The sequence below is a fragment of the Rhinolophus sinicus genome, chromosome 6, assembly GCF_057876585.1.
Source record: "Rhinolophus sinicus isolate RSI-liver-muscle chromosome 6, RSI-T2T, whole genome shotgun sequence".
Lineage (NCBI taxonomy): Eukaryota > Metazoa > Chordata > Mammalia > Chiroptera > Rhinolophidae > Rhinolophus > Rhinolophus sinicus.
In genome coordinates this window covers 41022673-41044925 of record NC_142506.1, presented here as the reverse complement: position 1 = coordinate 41044925, position 22253 = coordinate 41022673, and the positions used below count along the sequence as shown (strand labels likewise).

Below are 22253 nucleotides of genomic sequence, written 5' to 3'. Positions count from 1 at the left end.
TTTCTTGTTTTCACTAAAAAAGAAAAATTAATAAAGTTAAAAAAAAACACACCAGTAAAATACCTGGGAATAAATTTAACCAAGGAGGTGAAAGACTTGTACACTGAAAACTATGAAACATTATGAATAAAATTAAAAGAGACAAACAGAAAATCATCTCATGCTCTCATGCTGGAAAACTTAATGTTGTTAAAATGTCCATACTATCCACAGAGATCTAGAAACTCATGCTACTCCCATCAAAATCACATTTCTTTTACAAAAATAGGAAAAGAAATAACATTCATATGGAACCACAAAAGACCCAGAATAGCCAAAATGGTCTTGAGAAAGAAGAACCAAGCTGGAGGGGTCACATCGCCTGATTTCAAAATATATTAGAGACAGAGTCATTAAAATGGTATTGCTACTGGAATAAAGACAGACAGATAAGAGAACACACAGAAGAGAGAGCACAGAAATAGACCCCCCAAAATACGGTCAGTTAATCTTTGACAAGGGTATCCAAAGCACACACTGGGTCTATTAGCACACACAGAGACAGTTCTTCAACAAATGGTGTTGGGAAAACTGAAGATCCCCAGGCAAAAAAATGTAACACTGGACCTCTACCTTACTCCGCCCCCCCAAAATCAACTCAAAATGGATTAGAGACATCAATGGAAGACCTGAAACTGTAAGACTCCTACAATAAACAAAGGGAAAACCTTCATAACTTTGGTCTTGGCAATTATTTCTTGGTTATGGTACTAAAAGCACAGGTAACAAAACCAAAAATCAAATAGTAGCACTATCAAACTAAAAAACTTCTGCACAGTAAAGAAAACAACAGAATGAAAAATCAACCGTTGGATTGGGAGAAAGTACTTGTAAACCATATACCTGATAAATAAAATTAATTTCCAGTATATACAAGGAACTCCTACAACTCAATAGCAAAAAAAAAAAAAAAAGCAAATCCAGATTTTAAAATGGACAAAGGACTTGAACATTTCTCCAAAGAAGACATACAAATGGACAACAGGTATATGAAAAGATGCCCCCACATCATGAATCATTAGGGAAATGCAAATCAAAACTGCAATGAGATAATACCTCAGTCCCACTGGCAATGACTATTACAAAATAAAAATGATAAGAACTGGCAAAGTTGTAGAGAAATTGGTAGGAGTGTAGTGTTGGCACCACAGCTGTGAAAAACAGTACGGGGATTCCTCAGATGGAACTGCCATGTGATCCAGTCATCCCACTTCTGGGCGGATCCAGGACTGAAGTGAATACCTTATGAGATGTCTGCACCGCCACGTGGCAGCTCTGTTCCCAACAGCCAGGGATGGAAACACCCAAGTGTCGGGGACACTGATGGGAAGAGACGAAGAAGCCATGACGACTGAATGGTATATGGTATTCAGGGACAGACGAACAGATGAAGAAAATATGGGGTATACATACAGTACACACATACAAAACATACATTATGTGTGCATATATATATATATATATATATATATATATATATATATATATATATATATATTACACAATAGACCACTTGGGAATTTCTGTGCCTGCATTTCACCTGGAGGAGGAGGAGGTCCAGAGGGAAAGGCAGGCAGCAGTGTGGGGGAGGCAGCATTTTTCAAGAAGAAGGGGAGAGATCTGAGCCATGGAGTTTTGAAAAAATAGGAAGTGTCCCTTTCTTGAGCTGAAGACAGGGGATCGGGAAGATGGGACAAGCCCACAAAGCCCCTATGGGGAGGATTCGACCATCAGTTTCCATGCAGGTGTGCCTGATTCAATCACTTGGCCTTGTTGGGTGTCTTTGTGGGGACTACAGGGTGGGCTGGTCAAGGGCGGTGGTATGCCTCCCATTCATGTTGGGGGAGGGGTCTCTACCTGGGTAGAGCCCCAGGTGTCTGGGAGTAGTGTGGGCAGAAACAGCTGCCAGGGGTGACTTAGGAGTGTCAGGGAGACAAACCCACCTGACAAAAAATATCCCAGAGCTGGTATTCCAAAGTGTGCAAGACAATTTTCTTAGGTGGACTCCTCAGAAAATGTCATGACTCGCAGAGCAAGAGTCATTCCTTCTCGGTTCTCCTTTCATCCTTCTTGTTGCCTGGAAGGGAAGGACCCTGCTTCTGTGAGGCGTCTCACCACTGTTCCAACACTTGCTACTCAGCATCAGCCTCAGTGCCTTTTGCAGGCAGCAGTATGTAGAATTTGATAAAAACTTTTGTTTTCATTTTATTGATTTTTGGCAGTTATCTGATTTATAGAGAGATGTTGGGTTCTCCTTTATGGTAGTGATTTAAAATATCCTTTAAAAATTTAAGTACAGGATGAAGTAGTGTATAAAGAAATAATGATGGTGGTGGGAGGAGGACTGAGGTAATAGCCATAAGCCTGGTAGGGAAGTGAGTGAGGTAGTGGAACGTGACACTCCATGTCATATAGGCTGCTAGTTGGGTGTCAATCATCTTTTCAGGAGGATGAAAGCACAGCAATCACAAGAGGAATGAGTGGAAGCATGTCATGATTCCAAGATAGCACCTTGCTGGACCCCACTCTGGGCTGCCTGACTATCTCAGACTTTAGGAGTCAACCCTGGTCATTTCTTAGGGAAAGTCCTCCGGGGTGTTCTGGAGTCATCTGTCTTCCCATACACTGATCACCATCTACCTTTCTCTGGAACTAGCTGTCTCATCAAAGGTCACAGAATAGATGCCTGCAAGGGCTGGGAGAAGGGGACCTACAGCAAGCTACAGAGCCCACAGCAGAAATGTAGGCCCAATGTGGTCACACATTCCAATTTCTCAACAAAAGTCAGAAATCTAAATTCTTACATGAAATTTAACCATTTTTAGTGTTCCCCTTACCTGGTGCAGGATCCTGTCTCTGCAGCCTCAGGTGACATGGAGGGAAGCTTCTAGGTGGAGATAGCCATCAAGCTGCAGTGCCCTCACACTCTGGCCCCTAAAATGAGGGGACCCAGGAGAGGAAATCACCTGCTACAGTGGGTTGTGCTAGTCACGTGTTTCCCATAAGACCAGGCCCTCCTGGTGGGCAGGGAGGGGCCTGAGTCATCTGGCCCCTCCCTGCCCACCAGGGCTCACAGGTCTGGAGCAGAGTGAAGGACAAGATCCAAAGAGACAGGTGTCCATCCTCTAGGGAAGTAGGGCAGAGTCTGGGACACAAAGCAGAGATATTCCAACAGACACACCCATGGGGAGGAGGGTCACTGTGTTGAGGGCAGCAGGCCTGGCTGGGCAGTGACTCCAGGCTCAGGATCTTGCTAGAGAAGAGAGATCCCAGCTGGAGCTCTCACTGCACACCTGCTCCAGGATGGAGAAGTATGCCTGGAATGCTGAGTTGGAAAAGCTGGGGAGAGTGTACAAAGGCTATTTCAGGAATGGCCTGGGGAGAGCAAAGTCCAGGAGGTTAGGTGCCCACGTGGGATCCAGGCCAGGTGAGGGCTGCAACCAGCCTGTGCTCCAGGAGGGAGGGCCAGGTCTGGATAGAAGAGGCTGTGGTCCCAAGCTGCAATAGAGGGGGATAGGGACTTCAGGCAGAGAGAAGGACTGAGATAACGTTGTCTCTCTCTGATCTTTGGTGCAGCCCCTGCAGTGCGTGCACCTGCCTATAAAGACGGTTCTGGCCTCCCTCTCAGCCCTGTGCCCCTTCCTGCCCCAGGGCGCAGAGAGAGGGCAAGGCGGCCCCCTTGCAATGCCGGGCTGACTGGTGGAACTCGGGCGCCCCAAGCGGAGTCTCCCGGTGGGGATGCACTGGCTCTCCCCGTGCAGGCCGCTGCGCTTCTGCCACCGCTTCCTGGTTTCTCTGCTCCTCTGCGAGCCTGGAACATCGGCGGCGGCTGCGCGGAGAAGCACCGGGTCACTGCAGGCTGAGGCGCCCCTGTTCCTGCCCTCCCCGCGCTCGCTCGTTTCCTCTCCCGCTTCCCTTCCACGCTCCCTGCCTCCCCTCTGCACCTTGCCTCCTCCGCCCCACACCCTGCTGTCCTGCGGCTGCTGGCGGCTCCTGCTGCCCCTAGTAGTGAGTCGGGCGGCGCGCGGGGAACTTTCGTGCCGGCTGCGAGTGCGGGACCCTGACTGCAATCGGGCTGCAAGGGATCCGCTGGTTGAAGCCGATTGCCGCCTGCTCTGCGCGGTGATGCTGCCGCTGCTGCTGACCCCGCGGCACAGGTAGGTGAGGAGGGACCCTTCCCCTCCCACGCCCCCGTCAGCCGGGCCCCGCCGCCCCACGCGCCCCGCCGCCCCACGCGCCCCGCCGCCCCACGCGCCCCGCCGCCCCCGCGCCCCGCCGCCCCACGCGCCCCGCCGCCCCACGCGCCCCGCCGCCCCACGCGCCCCGCCGCCCCACGCGCCCCGCCGCCCCACCCCAGGCAGCTTCCAGCCGGACTTGACAAACTTCGCGCGCACTGGCCTGGGCCGCGTTGGCTAAGTTTGGGGCCCTGGCGGTCGCGGGACCGGGGAAGTCTCGGGGTCCCCGCGGCTCCCAGGACGCGGATCATTAAGGCGAAGGGCTGGGAGGGTACCGCGGCGGACGTCCCAGCGCCAGATCCAACGGGTCCGGGAGAGCCAGGGTGAGGCGTCGCCCGCGGTGGCGTCCGGAGACGCTGAGACGGTGCCCAGAGCACAGCCTGGGGCCCTGGGGATTGGTTAGGGTGCGCAGAAAGGGATCCCCAAAGTCCCGAGGGGCCCTACTCCACCCCTTCAGGGACCGAGAACCGACAGCGGCCTCACCGGAGCTGGAAACGGAGGAGAGTTCCTCCCGTGCCAGGGGCTACGGAGTCTTCACTGCCCCAGGGCCACTGAAGGGTAGAAGCGCAGGTGTAAGGGGCTGTATAAAGCATGTAGAATATATAATATATGTGGATTGAGGTTAGCAAAACAAGTTGGTTACCACTAGGGACAGGACTATGGCCGCAAGTGTGAGACTGATAAAAGTGAAAGTAAACATGTGTATGTTTTTGTGTGAAACGGAGCATAACAAAATTGAGTGATAAACACGTTCACCAAAACAACTTCTGGTTATCACCTCAGAGGTAAACAAGTCCAAGGAAGAGAGGATAAAAGCAGAACTCCAGAGCAAGGCCATGAGTAGTCTGACAGGGCGCTATGGCTAAGACCCTCTGCGAGGTGCAAGCCACCTACTCCCAGACTCTCCAAAGTTCTTCCTTGCAAGACCAGCTCGCCTCAGACCCCACGTCGGCCCAGTCGCCTCTCTCAGACCGGGGCCTTCACCACCTCGATTGACTCTGGGACTTGGTTCATTATTAAATTCTATTCTGTATAACCTTCCCTGTACCAGAGCATTGGCCTCTGGAAGGACATTGGTTCCCAAATAAAGCTGTGTTACTCAATCTGTCTGAACCTGTGTGCCCAGACTTTGTTCCCCACTCGCGTCATGAATACCACTCAGGTACATAGGGCCCTGCCCAGGGGTAAATGTCCTCTTGACTTTCAGGAAGAGACTGAAATGTAGTGACTAGTCTTTCAGTCGCTCACAACAGGGGCCAAACAGGAAAGGCTTCAGAGCAGCCCCACTTCCTGCCCAGGAAGGTAGGTTCACCCCAGGGGGTACGCTCTGACGTGGCTGTCCCCTGGGGAACTGTGAAGAGCCCGCGGAGCCCCACCCCTAAATCGGGCAAGGTTGCAGAGCACTTTGCTGGCGTCCCAGAGCCGGGTGCCCAGGGCCACGGGGCTCCGTAGTGGTGACTGTGTTAACGCACCTCCCGGGTATGGAGATGGCCAGGGAAGTACCGCCTAGTTGTTGGCGGTTGCCTGGCGGAATGCCCTTCACTTTGCAGTGGGGGCAAGGTTGGGGGATGCGGGACTCAGCGGGGTGGGGCCTCTAGGAGTTGGGGGCTCCTAGGTTTCTGTGGCTCTAATATCCCTTCTCCTTGCAGGCGAGCCCCTGGCGCGCAGAGCAGAGCTCACCCTGGCGGTGCCAGTGCGCACTGACGCCCAGAGCCTCTTGGTGTCCCACGTCGTGTTGGCGGCGACAGCCAAAGAGAGAGTTTGGGCCCTCAGAGTCGCCCTGGTCCAGACCTCAGGTTTCCTGGGAGGCAGCGAGGAGGACCCTGGCGGCAGCTTCTTCTACAATGTCACGGTCTTCGGGGGAGACCTGCACCTGCGGCTGTGCCCAATGCCCGCCCAGTGGCTCCAGGGGCCATGGTGCAGTGGCAGAGAGAGTCCTTTGTGGAGCCCTGCTTGGGACCTGCCTCTGATTCCGAGACTTGGCCGTCCTGACCCAAAACTCCTCCGTGGCGTTCAGCAACTGCAGAGGTTGGTGAGTAACCACTTCTCCTGCTCCTTTCTGTCCCTGTCCGTTGCCTGGGCCTCAGAAGCCAGTTACCTGGTGTCCCCTTTTAACTGGAGGGCAAGAGCCTGCCTGCACTAAGATATTCTCTACTTAGGGAAGACTGGACATCTATTCAAGGGGCTGGCTGGAAGGCAAGCCATTCTGACTGGCGGGAGAAGGGTGATTTATGGAGTGGGAGAGCCAGGGGCTCCCAAGTGCTGATCAAGTAGCCAGCCCATGTGTGTCTCCTTTAGGCCTGTAGGCACAGGTCTTGTCTTGCATCCAAGTGTGTGTGTATATCTCTGGGAATGTGTGAACATGTGTTTTGGAATGTCGCTGTGTACTGGTGTCTGGATACCTGTGCACCTGTGAACACGTGAATGTGCCATTGTGAGTCTTGTGCATGTGTGTATCTATAAGTTCCTGCTAATTCGACCCTGTGCATTTTAGTACGTGTATGGGGGGCATGTATGCTGGCAGTCAGTCTTCTTGTTTCTGTGTGTGCGGGTGGTATCAGACCAGGGGACAGGCCGTGATGCTGAAATACCGTTATTTTTCTGCCACCTAATTGAGCGGGAGCCATGGTTTTTATGCTGTGACTTTTAACGCAAGTGTTACCGGGTTGTGATGATTTCCTTGGCTCTTCTCTTCTCAAGGGAAAGAGTTCAGTCAAGAGACAGTGTTTTGTGCATGCATAGTGTAGTAAGGAGTTTATTCACAAAGGCAGATACACTCTCAGATGTGGAGGGGACCAATCCCAAGAGGGGGAAAAGCCTCTCCTTACATTGTATGAAGGCTTTTATTTGTTTGGGTAGAATTGCCTGCCCCTCTCCCTTCTCTTTATCTCTTTCTCTCCTGCAGTGGTGTCCAGCCCTCCCTTTTGCTTCTCAAGGTAGTTTCTGTCAATTTTCTTTTTATGATTTGTTTGAGAAGGTCACTAAAATGGTCCTGAAAAACAGGATGTATTCTCTGATAAGTGGGATGTCTTCCTTCCTTCTTTGGCTTCTAACAACACATCCCTTTGACTCAGGGGCATGTGTGAGCTTGGAATCCTGGCGGGCCAGTGAGGCATTGGTGTCCTAAGTGAGGGCAGCTGCAAGGTGTCTTGATCCAAGTAGGAGCTGTAGTAAGGGGCTTTCTATCCAGGGCTAGGTCTCTCTTTCTCCTGCTCATTTCTATCTACCCATCCTATCATTCCCCTCTCAAGAGTTTGAGACCCTGAACTCTTAGGAAAGGGGACAATGTGTCTCTTTTGTATCTACTTCCTGCTGAAAGGAAGCGATGTCATACTCAGGGTCCAATCCTCTTGCTCTCTGTCAGGAGGAAAGAGGTGTTGTCCCTGTACTTTCAGTGGGTAGGAGGTGAAAGTGGTGCGACATTGTTATGAGGAGACTGGTTAAATCTGAGTCTTCTGTTTCTGGAGGGACAGGTTGGAATTTCTGGAGGATCATCATTTTTAAGTGGAACTGTTATAATCTGGAGGACATAAATTTGACAGGTAGATTAAAAAGACATGGGCCGAATAGCAGTAGAAGCAATATACAAACTAAAGGCCATAGTAAGGTAGAAACCAAGTCATGGAAGGTAGAATGTCTTTTACTGCCTGCCCGATAGAGTCAGTCATTGGACATTCCTTTGCAAAATTATGAAGCTATTCAGCCTGATTATATATACCTTTTAAATATCTTCTTCTACTTGACTGGTGGCACTTATACAAGTGCAGCAAGTCTTACTAATTACTGCACATACTCCCCCTTGTCCAGCTAATAAGTAATGAAGGGCTAGTCAGTAGTCAAAGACAACATTTGTAAATGAATCGAAGCACCCCCAGAGATTCTGGAGGCTCCAATGCCTTGAGCTAGGGCAGCTAGGACTTTGTTAGGGTGGTTAAAGTAGCCTCACGATAGGCAGATCCTCCCCAAGGGGCTGCTAGACCAATGGCAGCCCCAGTACCAACTAAATGAGTCCTACGGCCTGTTTGGCTTGGGGATGAGTGATGTTATGAACCGTGATTGATATGCCCCAAAGGCCTAAAAACCCTAAGGCACATCCTTCAAACTGAGACTTGTCAATACATGTGTAGCCAGGGTGATAGGAGAGTGGTGGTAGACCCACCTGGCAACTTTTCGTTGGGTAGTTCATTTTGAGGAGGACCACAGAGAAATAAATACCCTGGAGGGGGGTACAAGCTCGATGTGGAAGGAGGACTTAAACCATGTGGTCAGACCTGAGCCCCAAGGAGGAGCTCTGTTGTATTGGGGAGAGGAAAGGTCTCCCCTTAGCCCAGCAACCCTGGGCCTTGTTGGTACCCATCCTGCTCTTGGAGGTAGGTGGCGAAGTTTCCAAGATGTTGTTGCCTGTCCTGTCGTGAGCTCTGTGACTAGCTGGACACCAGATGGTAGTATTTGGAGTACCCCTTTTAGAAATGTCAAAGGTAATGGGCTAATAGGGGGACTGGACAGACAAGAGGTAGCCTCCCTCTCAATATGTACAGAAGTGACAAGGGCTAGATGTGGATGTACAGTTGAGGGTTCTGACCCTAGTTGTATCAGACCGATTAACTAGTGGGGTGAGGTGAGTGCAGCCCAGACATGTAGCTGAGAAGTCTAACCTGACAACAAAGGGAGTACTGTGGAAGAACTCTTTAGGGACCCCAGACAGAAAGATAAGGCTGAGATTAAAAAGGGCAGGCTGAAACTGGGGAGAGGAGGGATGTTTCCAGGCTGCGTGTGGCATGTCCAACAGTCAGAGAGTCCATTTCCCTTTGCAATTATGTTGGGAAAGTTTGCAAGGGTGTTAGTCTTGTCGACTGAACAAAATAATTTGCCAGGCAGTCCGCCAAAAGGAGGGTTTATTTGGGAAAAGGTAAAAGCAAAACCACCGCAGCAATGTGAGAACGCACACCTCCGGCCGGCGCCCACTTACAGTGTTCTACCACTCTCCCAAGATGGTCCCTATATATGAGTATATTCCCCCTGAAGGAAGTTAGAACCATAAAGTTTAACAGGAAGTCAGGACTAGAGCATAACAGGAAGCCCAGCTCCATCCATAGACCTCCCAGCTCCCGGGTCACTTTACTTAAAGTGCCAGTTCACTTTTATCATTCCCTCCTTTTGATCAAGATCTTTCTCTAAAAGCATCATTGATCAACAGTCAGGTCTTCAGGTCTCAGGTTTTACAGTCTTCAGCCTTTTGTCCTTCAGTGTCAGGAAGGACCTTCTCTGGGTGTCATCTCTTACATCAAGAGGAGAGTGCATGGACTGGGAACAGCTAGCGTCCAGGGTTGATGGGCATCAGGAGCAGAGCTTAAAAACAATAAGATTTAAAGGTAGAATTAGAACATAACAACCTAGTTTATATGGTAGGTGTAAAGCAGAAGTTTAAGCTTATAGCTAATGAGACAAAGGTTATTATTATCTTAAATAGATCAAAGTTCTTGATGATAGATTCAACAACCAGAAAGACTTGGTAACCCATTTCCTTAGAGGTCACCTGCTTTAAATTTTGACAGCTTTAGGTTCAGGTCACCAGACTGTGTGCAGTTCCAGTCAGGATTTGGTGCCTTCTTTAGGTGTGACACATGTATCCAAGAGTCTACTTCCTGCAGTTTAGCAGCACAGAGGTTAGTCAACAGTACCTGGTAAGGGCCCTTCCAGTGTGACTGGAGGGAATCCTTTTTGAGGTGTCTTTTCCGGTAAAAAAAATTCCAGGTTGTAGAGTATGAATTTTCAGTTTTTCATTTCCCTGGAGTGGACTGTGAAACGATTGTTCTACTAAAGCATGATTATTGTTGATAAAAGCAATTAAGCCTTTACAATATTGAAGTATGTCTCCTTTCACCAACTGTGGAGCAAGAGAGGCAGGGGCCAAATGCATAGGGCATCCTGTAATTATCTCAAAAGATGAAAGCTTATGAGTCACAAAAGGTGTAGATCTGAGATTTAAAAGGACTAATGGCAATGCTTTTGGCCAAGGTATTTGAAGAGTTTCTACCAAAATTTTGCCAATTGAGTCTTAATAATGCCATTAGTGCATTCAACCAATCCTGAAGATTGAGGATGGTGAGCACAGTGAAAATGTTACAGAGCTGACCAAATAGCACAGACTGGTTTTAGCACCTGCCCAGTGAAATGGGTTCCTCGATCACTGTGGAATTCAAGAGGAGTTCCCCAAGTAGGAATAATCTTTTCTAACAGTACTTTAACTACTACAGACACATTAGCTTGTCTGCAAGGGAAAGCTTCAGCCCACTGAGAAAATATACGTATCATGACTAAAACATACTTGTATCCATGAGATGGGGGAAGCTGTATGAAGTCCATTTGCCAGACAGCAAATTGTCCGTTTGGCAATTTAAAATGTCCAGGGGCAGTGCGAACAGGCTTCCCTGAGTTGTACTTTGGATAGGTGAGACACCTAAGGTAGGCACTTTTTTCAGCCTTATTAATATCTGTCCACCAATATTGGTGCATGAATGCTACCATTTTGTCAGTAGACCAATGATTCAACACATGTAAAGTGGTTAGGACTGGGTATTTTAGCATTTCTCGTAGAACTGGGTTGTTATTTGGTCCAAACCAGAGTTTATTTCCTTATTAAACCAGCAATTGTTGGATTTCCAGTCATGTTTTTCTTCAAAAGCTGATTGTTGGGCTTCTCTAGCCAGTAACACAAGAAGCTTCTCTTTGGACCATGACAGAAGTCTGACTGCTGCTGATGCCTTTAAGGGCAGCATTCTTAGCAGAAATCTCGGCAAGGTGATTTCCCTTAGTTTTCAGGGAATCTAGTTTAGAATGTCCTGGAATCTTAATAATGGCTAAGGCAGAACTATAGCATCTAATAATTCCCATAAATATGAACCATTCTTAATCTTATCTCCATTGGAGGTAAGGAAACCATGTTTCCATTGCATCCCAAAGTTGTGAGCCACTCCAAAAGCATACCTACTGTCAGTATAAATGTTCACAGTTTTGCCCTTTGCTAAAATGCAAGCTCGAGTGAGGGCATATCATTCAGCCTGCTGTGCTGAAGTGGCCAGAGGCAAAGGTGCTGCCTCGATGACTTCAGAAGGGGCTGCAACAGCATAATAAGCGCAGTACTTATCATTATTGTTTTTTAAGTAAATTGACCATCTGTAAACCAGGAAAGATCAGCTTTATCTAGAGGAGTTTTCTGCAAATCGTCATGAGAAGTGAGAAGGTGATCTGTTAATGGCAGGCAGTCATGAGGGGCTTCCTCAGTCTCAGAAGAAAGAAAAGTAGCTGAAAGGGTTATATGGGAAGCGGTTGACAAAAGGATTTCATAGGAAGTTAGACGACTGACTGAAAGATGCTAGGTGTGATGAGAATTTAGGAGAGCTTCTACTGCATGAGACACAAAGATAGTTAGAGGGGATCCCACAATAATCTTCTCTGTGGCCTTAACCAGGAGGGCAGTGGCAGCAACAGCTCTGAGGCAAGAAGGGTATCCCCGAGCCACAGGGTCCAGTTGCTGACTATAGTTTCCTAGGGGTTTATGTTGATCCCCATGTTTCTAAGTGAGCATGCCAAGGGCATTTCCTTGCTTTTCATGCACAGAAATGAAAAATGGAATCTGATAGTTAGGATGCCCAAGAGAAGGTGGGTTTATTAAACTCTCCTTCAAGGCCTTGAAGGCCACGTCATCCTGTTCTTCCCACGAAATTGGGTCAGGACTGTCACTCTTTAATAGGACATATAGAGGTTTTGTCATAAGAGAGAGATTTGGGATCCAATTCTGTTAATTGCTGATTAGCCCAAGAAAACCTCGCAATTGGTGCTTAGTCTTGGGCCTCGGGAAATTTAGGATGCAATGGAGCCTGTCTGGTTCCAGGTGTAGACCCTGTTCTGATATTAAATGTCTGAAATATCGAACCTGAGTTTAAGCAAATTGTAATTTTTCTTTAGCGACCTTATGTCCCTTTAAGGCCAAAAGTGTCGACAGATGGATGCTATCATCCTGTGAAGAAACCTGAGGAGAGCAAAGAAGTAAATCATCCACATACGGATTGTAACAAGATGGAACCTTTAGGGAAAACACGTCATCCAAATCAGTCTTCAGAATCTGTGTGAAATAAGAAGGGCTGTAAGTGAAACCCTGAGGCATTACCGTCCAGATAAATTGTTTTCCTTCCCAAGTGAAAGCAAAAAGGTATTGGCTAGCTTCCTCAACTGGGATGCCAAAGAATGCACTGCATAAGTCAATTACTGTAAAGAATTTACTTGCAGTTGGGATGGATGCTGGGCAGCGTATGAGGGTCAGGAGCAACAGAGTGTCAAGGGATGACAATATGGTTTATTGCTCAGAGGTCCTGGACATACCTCCACCCTCGTCCCTTTGGCTTTCTCACAGGTAGAATAGGAGTGTTACAAGGACTAGTGCAAAGAATAATAAGACCCTGAGTTATGTCATCTTCTATTATTGGCTTTATACCTTGGAAGGCCTTCTTACTTATAGGATATTGATTAATTCTGGGCAGAGGCTTTGAAGGATCAATTTGAACCTTGATAGGAGGTACACTGTGAATTCTGCCAATATCAGTTGAAGATTTTGCCCATATGGAAGATGGCAGTTGGTTGAATAGGGACCGTTGATCAGTGCTCTCAGATTCAGTTACTGTACCATCAGAGACAGCACAAGTGGAAAATGCTGAAATGTCGGGGCCGGCCCGGTGGCTCAGGTGGTTAGAGCTCCATGCTCCTAACTCTGAAGATTGCCAGTTCGATTCCCACATGGGCCAGTGGGCTCTCAACCAAAAGGTTGCCAGTTCAACTCCTCGAGTCCCGCAAGGGATGGTGGGCTCCACCCCCTGCAACTAAGATTGAACACGGCACCTTGAGTTGAGCTGCCTCCCGGATGGCTCAGTTGGTTGGAGGGTGTCCTCTCAACCACAAGGTTCCCGGTTCGACTCCCACAAGGGATGGTGGGCTGCGCCCCCTGCAACTAGAAAATGGCAACTGGACCTGGAGAGAGCTGCGCCCTCCACAACTAAGACTGAAAGGAAAACAAGTTGAAGCTGAATGGGCATCCTCCGCAGCTAAGATTGAAAGGACAGCAACTTGCAACTTGACTTGGAAAAAAGGCCTGGAAGTACACACTGTTCTCCAATAAAGTCCTGTTCCCATTCCCCAATAAAATCTTAAAAGAAAAAAAAAAAGAAGAAAAAGAAAAATGCTGAAACGTCACGTAATTTACCTGATTGGTCATTCTGATGGTTACCATCAAACTCTAACATTATTTCTCTCTTTTTTCTGTAATTAAAGTTTATTGGGATGACAATTGTTAGTAAAGGTACATAGATTTCAGGTGAACAATTCTGTATGATGTAATCATCATCTATAAATCACATTGTGTGTTCACCACCGAGAGTCAGTTCTCCTTCCATCACCATATATTTGATCCCCTTTACCCTCATCTACCATCCCCTTTCCCCCATTACCCTCTGGTAACCACTAAACTATTGTCTGTGTCTATGAGTTTCTGTTTCTCATTTGTTTGTCTTGTTCTTTTGTTGTTTTTGGTTTATATACCACATATCAGTGAAATCACACAGTTCTCTGCTTTTTATGTCTGACTTATTTCGCTCAGCATTACACTCTCAAGATCCATCCATGTTGTCACAAATGTTCCTATATCACCTTTTCTTACCGCCGAATAGTATTCCATTGTGTATATATACCACAACTTCTTTATCCATTCATCTATCAAAGGACATTTTGGTTGTTTCCATGTCTTGGCCACTGTAAAAAATGCTGCAATGAACATTGGAGCACACATGTCTTTATGTATAAATGTTCTCAGATTTTTTGGGTAGATACCCAGGAGAGGGATTGCTGGGTCATATGGTAATTCTATTTGTAATTTTTGAGGAACCTCCACACTGTCTTCCATAGCGGCTGCACCAGTCTGCATTCCCACCAACAGTGTATGAGGGTTCCTTTTTCTCCACAGCCTCTCCAACACTTGTTACTATTTGTCTTGTTGATGATAGCCATTCTGACTGGGGTGAGGTGATATCTCATTGTGGTTTTTATTTGCAGTTCTCTGATAATTAGTGATGTTGAGCATTATTTCATATGTCTATTTGCCATTTGTATGTCCTCTTTGGAGAAATGTCTCTTCAGGTCCTCTGCCCATTTTTCAATTGGGTTGTTTGTTTTTTTGTTGTTGAGTTTCATGAGTTCCTTGTATATTTTGGATATTAGCCCCTTATCAGAGTCACTGTTTGCAAAAATCTTCTCCCATTCAGTTGGTTGCCTCTTTATTTTGTTGATGGTTTCTTTTGCTGTGCAGAAGCTTTTAAGTTTCATATAGTTCCATTTGTTTATTTTAGCTTTTACTTCCATTGCCTTTAGAGTCAAATTCATAAAATGCTCTTTGAACCCAAGGTCCATAAGTTTAGTACCCATGTTTTCTTCTATGTAGTTTATTGTGTCAGGTCTTATGCTTAAGTCTTTGATCCATTTTGAATTAATTTTGGTACATGGTGACAGATAGCAGTCCAGTTTCATTCTTTTGCACGTGGTTATCCAATTCTCCCCGCACCATTTATTGAAGAGGCTGTCTTTCCTCCATTGTATGTTTTTAGCTTCTTTGTCAAAAATTATCTGTCCATATTTATTTGGTTTTATTTCTGGGTTCTCAATTCTATTCCATTGGTCTATGTGTCTGTTTTTCTGCCAATACCATGCTGTTTTGATTATTGTTGCCCTGTAGTACAAGCTAAAGTCAGGAAGTGTGATACCTCCATTATTGTTCTTTTTTCTTAAGATTTCTTTGGCTATTCAGGGTCTTTTGTGGTTCCAAACAAATCTGATGATTTTTTGTCCTTTTTTTTTTTTTTTTAAAGATGAATGGATAAAGAAGTTGTGGTATATATACACAATGGAATACTATTCGGTGGTAAGAAAAAACGATATAGGAACATTTGTGACAACATGGATGGATCTTGAGAGTGTAATACTGAGCGAAATAAGTCAGACAGAAAAAGCAGAGAACCATGTGATCTCACTGCTATGTGGTATATAAACCAAAAACAACAAAAGAACAAGACAAACAAATGAGAAACAGAAACTCATAGACACAGACAATAGTTTAGTGGTTACCAGAGGGTAAGGGGGGTGGGGGGTGGGAGATGAGGGTAAGGGGGATCAAATATATGTTGATGGAAGGAGAACTGACTCTGGGTGGTGAACACACAATGGGATTTATAGATGATGTAATACAGAATTGTACACCTGAAATCTATGTAATTTTACTAACAATTGTCACCCCAATAAATTTAAAAAATAAATTAAAAAAAGGAAAATATTATCAATGACTATAAGCTAACAATTTGGAAAAATGAAATGAAATGAAAAAATTCCTATAGGCTGAATTGTCCTATGATTATTCAAAAAAATAAAGCAATTAGTTTAAAACATACACATACACACACAGAATTCTACAAAAGTTTCAAAGGAGAAATCATCTCAATTTAACACAAAATCTTTCAGACAAGGGAAAAAGAAGGAATCACTCCCAACTCATTCTACCTAACCAGCATAACCCTGAAATCAAAAGCACACAAAAATATTAAAAGTTACATATTTATCTCACTTATTAAAATAGTTGCAAAATCCTCAGTAAAATAATAGCAAATTGGATATAATGATACAGGGAAAAATAATATAGCACACCCATAGTGGGGTTATCTTAGACATCCAAGGATGGCTTGACAACAGAAAATCCATAATAACCCACAGATTAAAAGAGAAACAACAAGAAAATCATCCCAATCGAAGACTCAACACCCATTCATGATTTAAACTCTTAGTAAATTAGGAGAAAAGAAAATTCTTTAACCTGATAAAGAATATCCATATTTAAAACAACAACAAAAAAATGAAGGATGAAAACACACCAACCAAAAAAAACCTAGACAAACATCACCCTAGTCGTGGAAATACTGGAAGCACTGCGTTTAAAATCCGGGACAAGACTGAATGGCCACTGGACTGGAGGTCCTGGCCAGAACAAGCAGCCTCAGAAATAGCAATCTGAGACTCAAGGATTAGAAAAAAAGCAAAGGAAACTATCATTATTTGCAAATGGTATGATCATTTTTGTAGAAAACCCAACAGTCTGCAGGCAAATTAACGGAAATAATAATACAGTACAGCAAAATTTCTAGAAATGTGATGAACCTACCAACGATAACCGTTTTTCTCTGCACTGACAGCAAACAAATTGAGAACACAATTTCAGCAAAGCAACATTTCCAAGAGTGTCACAGACACTCAAGTACCCAGGAATAATTCCAACAAACAAAGTATGTGTTCTCTACAGGGAGAACCATACAACTGCATAAAGAGGTACTTAGAGAGGAAATATATTAACAGAGAAATATGCCAGATTTGAAAGCCAGATTTGATATCATAAAGATGTCAATTCTGCCCAGATTGATCTACAGATTTCATCTGATTCCACAGGCCCTGACAGACAATGCCCCCTCCTCTTGCATCTGAGCTGTCTGTGTTTTACTTTTGGCGACAAAATGCAACAGAGATGCCAGTTCCAACCAGAGGGCTCAGGACGCCTGGCAGGTCTCCGCCTCTGCCATCATCCTGAGAATACTCCCAGACTTGCCTGCTTGAGGATGAGAGTTAAGTGGAGCCAAGCAGAGTAGCCCTGATGGTCCCAAGGGAGACCCGCCAATCCCTGGATGTGTGAGTGAGTGAGTGAGGACCATGACCCCCAGAGCTGCCCACCCTGCGTGCAGCAGTAATAAACCACGTGCTTGTAAGCCACCCAGCTTTTGTGGTCGACTGTTACACAGCATTTCTGGGGCAACAGGCTGTGGTGTTACGCTATCAAAAAGAACGAAATCAAAACAAGCCTTCGCATGGATGGGGGCAGGGCGATTGTGATTAATCCAACTCTATGCCCCTGAAGTCCAACAACAATAAAAAGGGAATGTGTTGGCCCATAAGCACGGTTTTCACAGCTTTTCCTTGTGCTGTGTACAGGAATGTCTGGACTCCTACACCCAGCTGTGTGCAGAAGACACAGGACATAAAAGACAGAATTGAAGTCAGGCAATAAAGTCAAGACAGTTAAAGCCACTGAATGGCTGCCAAATATGCTTGTCGTTGGCTAGATGCTGAGAACAACACCCGTGGCCTCTAAGAGTTCATACGTCTTAGAATAATCTACATATTTAGATGAGCAGGGATTGTCCTTCTAATTCCGAGTCTTCTAACTTCCTATGTGATTTCTGGAAGCAACATCTTTTTATCAAAGACTAAATTAAAAAGAAAAAAGAAAACAGGCTTTTTAGTTAGTGCCTTGTTGCAAAGCACTGACAAGAATTAGAAGTCCAAGGGGAAAGTTCCAAAGTTCAAAGTGCTTCCACCCTCAGGTTTTTACACAGGTAACGTGAAGCTTCAGTTTAAAACCAAGTTGGCACCAACACCATTTCCTTATCTTTTTGATACACATAACGTGTTCCAGTAACAGTTGGCTGCTGTTTGATCTAGTTAGGTGACTGCCACTGTTTTTGCCCTTACCCAAGCTCCACAACATTTTCTTCTGGGATTTCCCAAACATTATTTCTGAATAATTATGATTTGCTTTTGGCCTCAATATGTACTACCATAGGGACAATCCCCATTTTCAGAAAATCTGTGCTCTAAAATTCCATCCATTTCTCAAACACAGGAAGCCTCGCAGGGAGGTACAGGAGACTGGCTGGGCAGGCCAATGCAGCTGCACGTGTCCCCTCGGTAGCCTCTCCACGTTCAGGCTAGTCGCGGGAAGGAGAGGCGCCGCCCTTCCCCCCCCCCCCCCCCCCCCCCCCGCCACCCCTCACCTTCCCGCCTCCGACGGCCCCGGCGATGCTGCCTCACTTCCAGGTGCCCAGCCCCCAAATACAATCGGCATCTTCTCCACTTCAGGGGGACGTCCCTGGCTGCTGCGCGACTCTTGAGGGAAGCCACAGTGGACACCTATTGGCTCGCGGCATCACAGGAGGGCGGCGCGGGCCGTGGACACCTCGATTGTCTGGCGGCGCCAGCGTCTGGAGGCCCCGATTGGCTAGAGGCTCAGAGGAGGCCGGTTAGCTGACCTGCCCGCAGCGGCCAGTGGGCACGCCCACATCTCTGAAGGTGGGACTTTGGGAAAGGGGGAGCACGCGCCACACGTTGAGGCCCAGGCGGGACCAGGTCCGGCCCCAGTCTCCCAGCAAAACCCCCGTGGCTTACCGCATCCGGAGTGGAGCTATTCCAGGCTGATGGGCTGGGGTCCCAAGGGTCCCAGTCGGTCAGCCTGGAGAGGACTGGGTCTGGAGTGCTGTGTCCACCGCCCTGGGCGCCTGCGACCAGGATAAGCCCCCATGGGGAGGGTCCTCCAGGATACAGAAGGAAGACCTGATTCCTTCACTGCAACTGGAATATGCTTGGGGCGGGGACCCCGAGGATCTCACAGGCTCGTAGGAGACTGTGTGCTATCACTGTTATCCATCGATGACCCACTGCGCTGAGTCCAGTAAATGCTTTCTACCCCGAGGTCCCTGGGACGGGGTGGCCTGGGAGCCAGGGGCAGGCTACTAGACGGCTTCTCGGGGATCAGGGGCCGGAACACCCATGCCGGAACCTCCGGGGGGAAACTGGGCACCCCAGGATAGTGGACATAAACCGGGGACATCGAACATCCGAGGTTCCTCTCATCTCTCCTGGAGCCAGCTCCACTGCTTTGAAGACCCCAAAGGTGTATTTTTTTGGGACTGGTTTTCTTCCGCCTGCGGCTGCAGTGCTGAGGATGACCAACAGGGGGCGGGCCGTGCCCACTGTGCTCAATGGAGCGCTGGAGAGGGAAGGGGACACCCAGGGGTCATTCTGGGCGTGCCCCTGCCTCCAACTCAACTTGCACCTTTTATTATTAGACTCCAGTTCCACAATGTGAGCTGCTCAGAGGCGGGAGAGGGTTCCGAGAGATTGACTCATTCAGCTACTGTGAAAACAATTACTTTTGCCAGGATATCAGAAAATTCTTTAAATACTGCTTTTACTTCACATTATGGCCATAAGTATTTTTGCAGTCTGATACTATTCATATTGTTTGACCCGTTCCTCTTCTGTCCCACCCCAGTGTAAAAGTAATCGTCCCTGGACCTGGATGGGGACCGTGAACGCAGGCACGCCAGAGAAGCTGCTAGAATATGTAGTATCTGCCCCCCAGAGCAGACTCCGTGTCCCCATCTTCCCATCTATCCACTGAAACTTCTCCAGCACTGTGGGGACAGAGCCCCAGAAAGTAGTTTACAGGCTCTCGGCCTCACGTGGAAAGGTGCTGGCTCGGCTGTGGCTGATTGGCTGTGGGCTGTGGCCGGTTAGCCGATTGGCCGCTGGTATAACTGCTGCGTCTACGAAGGATTGCCGAGGAGCAGAGCAGAGGAGAGCGGAAGAGGAGAGCCCAGGAGAGCGGAAGAGAGGAGAGGAACAGAATCGAGAGAGTGGAGGGGAGTCGTCGGTCGGTCCGTTGGCGGAAAGGCGGACGGCAGGTCGCGCGTTCGGTGAACCCAGCCTCCAATGAGACTGTGGTAGTGTGGCTCCCCTGCCTATGGCTCCGTGGGTGTTCCTTTTTGGCCTCACTATATCCTGCATTCTTGTGTGGGGAGCGGGAGCAGAGACCCCACAGGCCGCCCCGCCTGAAAAATGGCGCAGCGAGCAGGGTCTCCCGCACCACAAGCACCCAACAGGTCACACGCCTGCTGCGTAAAAGGTGGGTGCCTCTCCCCTGTACAGCACAGTGGTTACTCTGCCACCTCCTAGCTGTACATGTTGGGAATGTCACCTCACCTCTGAGCCTGTTTGCTTGTGTGAAAACTGGGGAGCTATGGGGACCAAACGCCCTTGTAGGGATCTTGTCAGGATTAAATGAGATAAGCTATGGAGAGTGCTGACCCCGTGCCTGGTCCCGTGGAAAGGGCTGCCAAGGGCTGTGGTTGTTCCTACTTATGATTTTCTCTCTCCCATGAAGGAGCTTCCTGCCTCAAGCCTCACTAATTCTGTGGCTTTGGGAAGAGCTGTTTTCCATCTGTAAAGGCTTCATGTTCTATTGGAGGGGGAGGCGGGGGACAGTCCCCTATCCTGGGTGTAGCCAGAGCAGGAAACCCGGAGGGCTGACTGAGGTATCTGAAGTTCATTCAGTCAAGAAGATAATATTAAGTGCCTATTGTGTGCAGGCCCTTTTCTAGGCACTTGGTGTAGCTCACTGAATGGAGCAGACTGAAGTCCCTTCCGCCCCAGGCTTCCATTCCAGCCGGGGACTTGGCCAGTCCCATGAGACAACACAGCAGGGAGGGCACAGGACGTTCAAGGCGATGCCCTCCTGACCTCGTCTGGATATGGAATCCTTTGCCCTCGTTGTCAGGGTGACAGACTCCAGGAACAACTAAGAGTGTGTGGGCTTTGGGGTAAGAGAGAGTGCTCCTGTCTCTGTGGTTGCGGATTTCTGGGGGTTGAGGCCGGGGACCAGTATCTGGAGGATGCGGCTTTGTCGCCCTGAAGCAGTTTGTGGCTTACACACAGCTCAGCATGCCCGGCCCACACCTGGAGCACCGTGCCCACTTCTTTTGACCCAGCTGGCTGACCAGGAATCTCCAGAGACAGAACCCTAGAGTGAACGTATGGGGAGGGGTCAGTGCTGGGGCTACTCAGGGAGGAACTGCCAGAGACTAGAGCAGGGTCGGGAGCCACTGTCCTCATACCACCCGTCAGGTGGACTCAGCCTGGGAAGATGTTCTTCTGTGGAAAGCTCTGGGATGTGTTCCGTGTTTGGCCCCTGGGGAAGAAGGCCTGTGGGTGATGTCCCCAATGGCCTTGTTCCCAGCGCTGGCTCCTGTGCCATCTCAAAAGCCAGATCCAGCTGCATGGCTACAGAAGCAAAGCCGCTCTAGAGCTGGAGGCATTTGTGTCATTAGATCTGATGCCACCTCCGGGGGCATAGCCAGAGACACAGCCACGTGCACACCACTTCTAGCAGCAACTGTGGCACTAGAGCTGGCTTCTGCTGGGCTGGAAGGGGCGCTAGAGCCGGGTGAGGCACCTATGGAGCTGGGGCTGCACTTGGCGCCTCCCTCAGCACCCTCTCCTAAGCTCCACCCAGCACCAGAGCTGGCCTTCTCTCCACTGCTGGTAGCATGTTTTGTTTTTCATTTTTCTCTTTTATATTTTTTTTAATTTTTGATAAATATTTTATGTGTTAAAATTTAGATTCAATAAAATGTAACCTTTTAATCATTTTAAATTGTGCAATTCAGGGGTATTAAGTACTTCTATAAGTGTTTCTATATAAATTTCGAAATTAGGTCACCATTTCCACAAAGAGATACCTGTTGAAGCATTTTATGGGGACTGTATTGAATCTATAAATCAAATTGGAGAGAACTGATATTTTAACATTACACCAGGGGAAAAGGTACCATATTTTAAAAAGGAAGAAATGATAAGCTTGGAGCAAATATTTGCTACTCATATATCAGGCTAAGGCCTAACACCCCCTATAAATAAAGAGATCCTAGAAACCTAGAAATGAGAAAAAGAGCCCAATGTCACAGAGCCCCTCTCCCGATGTCCCCAAAAGAGACTGGCTCCCATTCTTGAGACAGACCTTTTCATGAGTGTATTTACGCAGTGGCCAGTGTGGATGCAGCCCAGCCCTGACCCCAAGGAGTCAGGAAGCAAGAGGCTTTCTATAGCTGTCGCCCAAGACCCTGCTTGTTGCCCCTTCCTGCCGGGGAGACTGCCGCTTCACTGCCCAACTTTGGGACAGGCTTGACACTCTGCAATCGGGGAGCTGGCACTTGGAAGTTCTGCCCTGCTACACATGACGAGCCACAAAGGAGCCGTGAGCCATCCCGGGGCATTTACCTAGTCACC

General features: G+C 47.7%; 1 protein-coding gene across 3 annotated transcripts; it reads left to right on the top strand.

The window, feature by feature from the left end:
* The first annotated feature begins 3459 nt into the window (after positions 1-3459).
* On the top strand, positions 3460-20264 carry LOC148757858 (uncharacterized). Of its 3 annotated transcripts, none has more exons than XR_016021524.1 (5): positions 3460-4196; positions 5058-5576; positions 5924-6302; positions 18270-18479; positions 19462-20264. XR_016021524.1 is itself a non-coding variant. In XM_088799062.1 (4 exons), the coding sequence occupies exons 1-2, from the start codon at positions 3778-3780 to the stop codon at positions 5976-5978; spliced, it is 474 nt and encodes a 157-aa protein (XP_088655188.1). In that variant the 5' UTR covers positions 3482-3777; the 3' UTR covers positions 5979-6306; positions 18270-18479; positions 19462-20264. The 3 variants fall into 3 exon arrangements, 1 of the variants encoding a protein (XP_088655188.1); XR_016021523.1 differs by having other exon boundaries at positions 3461-4196; positions 5924-6306; XM_088799062.1 differs by lacking the exon at positions 5058-5576 and having other exon boundaries at positions 3482-4196; positions 5924-6306.
* The last annotated feature ends 1989 nt before the right edge of the window (positions 20265-22253 follow it).